Source organism: Thermobia domestica, unplaced genomic scaffold, assembly GCF_964235325.1.
Source record: "Thermobia domestica unplaced genomic scaffold, izTheDome1.hap1.1 HAP1_SCAFFOLD_2500, whole genome shotgun sequence".
Classification (NCBI taxonomy): domain Eukaryota; kingdom Metazoa; phylum Arthropoda; class Insecta; order Zygentoma; family Lepismatidae; genus Thermobia; species Thermobia domestica.
In genome coordinates, this window is record NW_027658196.1 from 1 (window position 1) to 8952 (window position 8952).

Below are 8952 nucleotides of genomic sequence, written 5' to 3' on the forward strand. Positions count from 1 at the left end.
ATGGAAGCATGTCGTGTGGATTATTGTGGTATTAACGCTCAATGCAAATCCCAAAATCACCAATCAATGTGCTCGTGCTCTCCAGGATATCAAGGAAACCCATATGTTGAATGCACAAATAGTAAGGATTGTTTTTCATAATAATAATAATAATGTTTATTTCTGTGCCATGAACTGCCTAACGGCAAAAATACAGTACTTTATCAGGCAAAAATAAACAAATATTGCATACAACGTAACCTACTTACTGAAACAATACAGTAAAACATAATGAAATAGTATCGGATTAATAATTTCTTACAAATTAATACCAAACATTTTAGTCTCAAAATAGATATATCATCAAAAATACTACAAATAATATTTGTCAAACTCTAAAATTCGTGCTTCTGTACTGATAAAAATAAATTAAACTAAATTAAAAGAATTAATCATTCTTAAAATGACCGATTTTCGATTCAAAGAAACTAATGTTGATTCATTTCCCGTATTATACCTGTATACCTATATTATGCAAGCAATATTCACTATGAGATCTAGTGTCTAGTATTTTTTTTTAAATAAAATCTCTTTCAATAGGTTTTCTCCTGTCATTTAATGCCTGTAATCCTCAAAATAGATTAATAATAATAATAATAATAATAATAATAATAATAATAATAATAATAATAATAATAATAATAAAGTATTTTAGTATGCTTGAAATTGTCTTTCATATCGCTCTTATGAACTTGAGGGTAATTTTGAATCATTACTTAATTTTCACTAGACTCAATGTAGTAACGTTACAGAAACATTCATTAAATAATATTGTTCCTTTATTAGAAACAATTTCATATTTGATTTTAATTTGTAATGTATATTTACATAACCTTTGTTGTATTGCATCATAAAGTTTTAATTTTTTCGTAGTAATTTAATTCTGAGTGCTTTTTTTTTTTATTACAGATTACAAATCCAAATACAAAATTTTGTCTTACAAAGTAAAATAAAAATAATACATTACACTAATTTATTGCCTATCTGTAACTTTAAATTCTCTATTATCAGTAAATTATTCCAAATGTTTACAAGATGAATAATGGGATGCTGTAGGATCTTAATTACCTATTTTTACAGTAAGAACAAAATTGTTATAGCCGTTTTCAAGATGGTTGGAGTTTTCGATTTTTGTTCAACAGTAAAGAAAAACCACTGTAGACTTTTCTAACTTGAGACAAATCAATAATAATGTTTACACATAGTGATTAATGACGTGTTCATATTATAAGACATTAATGACATAAAATATGAACAGAATTATTATAATATTTATTTTCAAGAACATAGCAATTCTCAACTTTTGTTCATCTGTAAACTTTCCTTATTTGAGAAAATATGGTGAAGATAAATAAAAGCCGAAGAACAGAATAAAAACTCTAAATTTAAAATTGGAACTGATATTTTAAGTGATGTATTAGTTAGGTCTCTGCACACATGAACAAACAAACATCCAAATTCCCTTTTCGTTACGTAGATTGCAAGTAGTAATGGAGTATGTAAATACAAAGACTTCAATTCAATTTTCTTCGCCAAGACTTTTTCAATCCCAGAATATATTAAAATTAGAAATAGTATCATTATTTCGATTAGCTATTAGCAATAGTTTTCATTCTTAAATATAATGCTTATTATTATTATTTTTCTCTTCTAGTTCCAAAGACACCAGTACTTCCACTACCACCGGAATGTACAAGAAATGATGATTGTATGAATGATAGAGCTTGTATCAATCAATTGTGCTCAAACCCATGTGCAGCAGGCGATCCTTGTGGAAGAGGTGCCTTCTGCCATGTACAAGATCATCAACCTGTGTGTAGGTGTCCCGCTGGGTATGAAGGCGATCCGAGAACAGAATGTAAACCACGTAAGTATTTTACATTTATATTAAATCAAATTACAAATACATATCATACGTCAACACATCAGTTATTGTTTTATACTGACTGGGTTAAAAAGCCCCTATGTTAGTAAGCAGATGTTACCTATTTCTTCCTTTAGAAGGGGAATTTTCGAAAATGCTGGGACATGTATTCAATTGTATTTAATGAGAAGTTTAATTACCGAGTTTCATCTTTCTAACTTATGTGACTCCTGAGATATTCTATTTTTGGCATAATTTTTTTAACTCCTTCCTTCCTTTAGCAGACATATTTTAATCAATGATGAAAAAACCCAGCTCGAGGGAGGTACAGTTTCCCCTCCCTCGATTTGTATAGCGAACGAACATATAAATATATATTCACCTTTATAAATAAGAATAGCCTTTGGCTAGGTAGGGGCTCTGCCCCCAGTCCCCCGCGTTTGCTCAGTCTACGGCCTCGCATCTCTTATGTATCACCTTTTGCATCAAGAGTGAATTTCGTGCACTTGCTCTTAATATTTTCTGTATTTGCCCAGTTAGGAGCTTTGCCCCCGTACCCCTGCGTTTGCTCGGCCTACGACCTCGCCTCCTTACACTCACAATTCCACCGAATTTCAAGTTTCTTTTCCTATTTCAACTATCTAAAAGATAAGATTTTGTATCCCAGGAAAACGCCTATTTGAATAACATGGGAATTTCTTCTTCCTCCCTTTATACCCCTTAAAAACTAAAAATATTCACTTTTGGCAATTTTTTTCTGTGGGTTAACCCCGGAAGGCTATAATCATGCCAAATTTTATCATTCTAATCCTGCCGGAAGTGCCTAAATAATTTTGGGGTGTAGATGTTCCATATAAATAACATGGGGAAGACTTCAGTTCCCCATAAAACCACTCTAAAGTTGATTTTTTTTTAAATTTTTAGTGATTTTGTTAAATAGTCTTATAGAAAACATACAATCGTGCAAAATATTAACTTTCTACGTCAACCGGAAGTACCACATTATTTTATGTCAGTGAGTTCATGTAGTTTTATATATAGTTAGGATTATTCCATATAGTTTAATCTGGAATAAATTTAGTAAGGAATTTTTTTTTTTAAATTTTACTTGGCTTAAATATAATTGATGCATGAATTGTGATTTGTACTGTAAGTTAATAGTGTAAATTGAAATATGTGTCAGATGCTATTAATTTACAAATATTTCCTTTTTTGATACTTAGCAACGGCTGAAGTTGTAGGATGTGCTTCCAACTCCGAATGCCCACAGGAAGAGTCTTGTGTGAACGGTCACTGCGTGAGCCCATGTAATTGTGGTCCAAATGCTGAATGCAGAGTTAGAAATCACTATCCAATATGTTTCTGTAAACCTGGATACTCAGGAAATCCACAAATTGGATGTGTTAAAGGTACGAAATAATGTATTTACTATTTGTCTAATACATGGAATCATTAAATTTATGGAGAGTTATATCATTTATCAATGATTTCTGTAATTAAAAGAGATTAAGTTACAGAAAAATAATTTACTTTTTAATAATAATAGATATTGTAATAACAAATGCCTTGTTCTAAATAATATCAATGTAAATAATGATAATTAATACAAGGATTAATTTATATGAACAGTGAGGAGTTGAAATTATAATGCAATTAAAAATTTATAAGTTTTTAATGAAACATTAATTTTGCATTCTATATATAGTTCTAATAGTTCAAAATATCATTAAATCGACATAGTAAAATATTAAAAATATCATTTTAAGAAGATCTGGTGCAGTTATTGAATCCATATTGTAGAAGTTACTGCCTTTTAATTCTAGTCTGCTACCAAGAAAAGAAAAAATAAATATATTGAGTGCTCATTCAAATTTCTTCCTTTAAATTTATTAAGTAATTAAATATATATTTAATTACTCTTCAAGCAGTTGTTTAGTTTAGTGATTTAAGGCTAATACATATGAATGAATTGTAATACGTTTCTCTTCTTTACTTTTGTTCTTATTAGTTGGATGCCTGTCAGATCAGATGTTTAGTTTAGTGATTTAAGGCTAATACATATGAGTGAATTGTAATACGTTTCTCTTCTTTACTTTTATTCTTATTAGTTGGATGCCAGCCAGATCAGTTGTTTAGTTTAGTGATTTAAGACTAATACAGATGGATGAATTGTAATACATCTCTCTTCTTTATTTTTGTTCTTATTAGTTAGATGCCAGTCAAATCAGTTGTTTACTTAAATGATTTAAGGCTAATACATATGAATGAATTGTAATACATCTCTTTACTTTTGTTCTTATTAGTTGGATGCCAGTCAGATCAGTTGTTTAGTTAAATGATTTAAGGCTGATACTGACGAATGAATTGTAATACGTCTCTTTCCTTTACTTTTGTTCTTATTAGTTGGATGCCAGTCAGATGATGAATGTACCAATGACAAACAATGTTACAATGGAGAATGTATCAATCCCTGCATCTTGTCTGATCCATGTGCTGCAAATGCAGAATGTTACGGCCATGCTCATCGAGCAGCTTGTAAATGCTACAGCGGCTATGAAGGAAATCCATTCGATAGATGCGAGCGTATTGAATGTCACACAAACAACGACTGTCCATTTGACAAGGCTTGTGTCGAACAACGATGCGTTAATCCGTGCTCTCAACGTAATCTCTGTGCTTCCAATGCTATCTGCTACGTTCAGAATCATGCTGCTGGATGTCGTTGCCCGGACCACTTACCACGAGGAAACCCAATGTCGTACTGTGAAAAGGAACAGCCTATTGAAGCAGAACCAGAGTGCAGAATGGATGTTGATTGTGCAAGTGGACTCGCATGTATTAAGGAAGAATGTGTGGACCCATGTAAAGAACTCCTGCCGTGCTCAGCAACAGCTCAATGTAGGGTGTTGGATACTGTCCCTATCCGTACAATGATGTGTATCTGTCCAGAAGGTTGGGTGCCGAACAATAACGGAGAATGTAGGCCAGGTTGGTATATTTTATGATTGATATAAATCTTAATAATTGCCTAAGTGTCTCAAATTATAACCAAATTCATTTTTTCTGTTTTAATGGCACATATTTAAATTATAAATCATGTTTTTGTGCTCGGGTAAATTAAATTCAATTTATAATCTACTATAATTAAAGTTCATTTTTTAAATCTTTAGTAATCGTATAAGGTGTACATGCATAAATTTAACATTGTAATGATAGCAGATGAAAATATATTTTTCTTGTAATTCTGAAGTCTTTCAACTTTAAACGATGCTTTAGCTCTAATTAAAACACTACTTTTAAAAATCCGATTCTCTAACCAGATCTAATTATTTTGCTTGCTTTCAAATTGCAGTTATCTTGCCAATGCCACCAGGCTGCACATCAGACAACGAATGTCCATCAAATGAAACGTGTATCAATAGATTGTGTCGAAATCCATGTGACTGTGGAACCCATTCAGTATGCCATGTTCAGGATCATAGGCCTGTGTGCTCATGTGAAGAAGGTTATGAAGGAAATCCAAACATCGCTTGTTATGCAGGTAAGAGCTGCAACAAAATCTAAAATAATTCAATAGCTGTTCTGTTATGTCCACATATCAATCTAAACTATGCTAGGTTCCAGTAGCGTACCCAGGAATTTATTTCGGGGGGGTCCAAACTAAATATGAAGGTATTTTATATTAAAATTCCTAAAATTGCCCCTAAAATTAGGCTAAATTTTAAAAAAGTCGAAATTTCGGGGGGGGGGGTCCGGACCCCCAGGTCCCCTTCCCCTGCGTACGTCCCTGCTAGGTTCAACTACGGAAACAATGTTTCAAATTAAGATTTACACTGAAAATAAAATATGTAAATTCATAGTAGGGGAACTAGAAGATACAATTAAAGAACTTCATTTATTACTCCTTATCCAATGTATTATTGTTTCAATTAACACAAAATAAGTTTCTAAATACCCTCTATATATTTTTTATTAGTATTATTTTACATTTACCTAGTTTTTTAAATAATGGCAACCAAAAACATTATTATAGTTATGTGCAGAATAACCAACATGGTCACGATACTAGTATTTAGGTATTATTAATTTCAAAGTCAAAATTTTGTGCCTTATTTATTATATATTAAATTTAAGAGAGTTCTCTATTTTTCTGAAGTAATTTTGTCTTTTTTAAAAAGATAACAATCATGAAATCTTCTACATAATATTTTACAAATTTAAATATATTTAAACTGCACTTGTCAAGAGTTCAGGTGTTAGGAGCGCTATCTAATTGTCTCCTATTGTTATTAAAAGATATGCATAATAAACACGATGGAGCAATTTAATTCATGTATGAATATCGCTCTTTTGCTCTTTTCCTGCAATACCAATTTGAAATTCTTCTCCAGTTTTCATAAATCAACACTGTCACTAATCGGAATTATATGAAATAAATGTCAAAAGAAGCCAAGATAGAAATTAAGTACATGTTTTATGAATCTGCTTCTCTGTCTCATTTAATCATTTCCTAATGTTTTTTCTTTCAGTTGGTTGTCGCAGTGACTCAGAATGTAGCTCAGGCAGGGCTTGTGTAAATGGAAACTGTGTCAATCCTTGCTTGGTGAGTGACCCATGTGGACAGAATGCAGAATGTTACGCCGTCAGTACAAAAACGCAATGTCGCTGTCGCACTGGCTATCAAGGTAATCCTTACGAGCGTTGCTATATCGTTGGATGTCGCAGCAGTAATGATTGCCCCAGCGACAAAGCTTGTATCAACTCTCAATGTATTAATCCTTGTGTACACGACAATCAGTGCGCTCCAAGAGCAGAATGTATGGTTCAGAATCATTTCGCCTTGTGCCGCTGTCCACCAGGTTATATTGGAAATCCATACACAGGATGCCGTCCAGAACCACAACCAGAATGTCGCTTAGACCAAGACTGTCCATCACAATTAGCTTGTTTGGAAGAAAAATGTCAGAATCCATGCAGCGTCTTAGAACCATGCGAAAGTCCATCGGGTTGTAAAGTTGTAGGATCAGTGCCAGTAAGAACTATGATCTGTGTTTGCCCACCTGGCTACATCAGCAGTGGAAGTGGAATGTGTAAGAAGATCCCCGCCATTACTGCAGGCTGCACTTCTGACTCTGAATGTCCATCGGACAAAGCTTGTGTCAACAACGTTTGCCGAGATCCATGTAACTGTGGAATCAACGCTGACTGCCGAATCATCAACCATAAGCCAGTTTGTACCTGTCAACCTGGCTATGATGGAAATCCAGAAGTTGGATGCGTGAAAAGTAAGTACATGATTATAAGTTTTATAATTTGTATTAATTCATTACTCTATCATTATTTATCTCATGTGAAATTATACATTTCCATTATTAATATATGAATACCACAAAAATGCTACTTAAGGAGATGTTTAATTACTAACTGAAAAAAATACAGCAAAAATCATAACATTACGAGGACTTTTTTATATATATATATATATATATATATATATATATATATATATATATATATATATATATATATATATTTAACAGGAAGTAATTATGTTAGTTACGTAAGTATAACAAAACAAATCAATTCTGAATGTATATTTTGTATTACTCTTTCAAGTGCTAGAATGATCTAGATAAGAACTGCAGAATAACACAATTTCTCTACGATTTGTTATGACTGTTTCTTTTGCTTAAAATATATGCTCTAAATGTTTGGTAAATTCTAATTGTTCTTTTAAATTTTATCACTATTAAATTAATTCATCTACAGGCAAGCATATGTAAAAACAATTACAAATACCTTTAAAAATACCGAACACCTTTTATATGGTTCAAAATAGTTAAGTATACCTAGGTATATATGAAAATCAGTAGCTATATCATTAATATGTTATCATTTCCTTTGATAAAATCTTTATTTAAATTCAATTTATACTTTTCTAGTGCTATGTTAATTTACGTATAAATTAGCTAGCCCTCGGTTAGATGAGCACTTCACCCCAGACCCCTGCATTTACTAGGTCTACGACATCCCACTTCTCATGTTCCTAACATGTTTCTAATCTTAACCCTTAATACCGCAAGGTGTGTCCAATGGACACATAGCTTTGAATCTTTGGAAGCTGTATCTTTATTATTTTGAAAATTTTCTTTTCCTTCTAGGTATGCTTCTAACTATTCAATAGCATTATATTACCTAAGTAAGTTCGTTCTAGGTGCTGATTCTTGTTGCATATGGTGGGATTAATACTTTTAGTTCGTTAATGCCGCAAGATGTGTCCAATGGACACATATTTAAAATGTATTGAATAATTGTATTTTCAAAATTTTTGAATCAATTATCAGACGTTATATCCTCCCCTCGTTCTTACTTGCGTTCTTCTTTCGTGTTTTCTTTCTTTCTTTGTCTCTTTTTCGATATTTATGTTGATAAAATTTGATAAAGTATATCTTGTATGTAGTTGCTTTCTTGACAGATGTGGCTGGCAATATTGTTATGCGCCTTTAGTAATTCATTTGTTTTCCCTTGCTTTTCTGTTGGTGGATGTTATTCCAGATTATTTATCTTTTGAAATATTTTCCTTTGTGTTTGTGAGTGTACTTTATCTGTAAATATGGCAAAAAGAAAACTGAATGATACAGAAATTGGACAAATACTTGCTGATGATGAATCGTGTTCAGATTGCAGTATAAATTCAGATGAAGAATTGCTATTCGATGAAACACTAGAAAGTGATTCGAGTGAGGCGGATCACGTGAGTAATGTAAGTGAATATGAAGATCAAGAAAGTGCTTCGGATAGTGATAATGACATTCAAGTACCTTCTCATTCAAGTGTAAGTGAATATGTAAGTAAAAATGGGACCCGTTGGAATACGGACGTTCCAACTCCTACCAAAATAAAAGCACGAAATATTGTTAGAGGCAGTTGCAATAAAGTAGTTCTTCCTGCTAACTGTGAAGTAAAGGCACCTGAATATGTGTTCCACTTATTCGTTGGGGATGATATTATAAGTGATATTGTTACAAACACAAATGCAGAAGCTAATC

The 8952-nt window shown here is 32.2% G+C and overlaps 1 protein-coding gene across 1 annotated transcript; it reads left to right on the plus strand.

Annotated features, from left to right (window-relative positions):
- Positions 1-6: 6 nt before the first annotated feature.
- LOC145678324 (neurogenic locus notch homolog protein-like) lies at positions 7-7286 on the plus strand. The gene is made up of 6 exons (XM_081748332.1): positions 7-121; positions 1694-1906; positions 3127-3312; positions 4307-4891; positions 5256-5444; positions 6433-7286. Exons 1-6 carry the CDS (start codon positions 67-69, stop codon positions 7284-7286), a joined length of 2082 nt encoding a protein of 693 aa, XP_081604458.1. The 5' UTR covers positions 7-66.
- Positions 7287-8952: the final 1666 nt, after the last annotated feature.

Excerpts from the sequence above, each read along its gene's own strand:
- LOC145678324 (XM_081748332.1), top strand. The coding sequence starts at position 67 with ATGTGCTCGTGCTCTCCAGGATATCAAGGAAACCCATATGTTGAATGC. Across the intron at positions 122-1,693 it reads ATATGTTGAATGCACAAATA|TTCCAAAGACACCAGTACTT; the intron begins GTAAGGATTGTT and ends TTTCTCTTCTAG. Across the intron at positions 1,907-3,126 it reads GAGAACAGAATGTAAACCAC|CAACGGCTGAAGTTGTAGGA; the intron begins GTAAGTATTTTA and ends TTTGATACTTAG.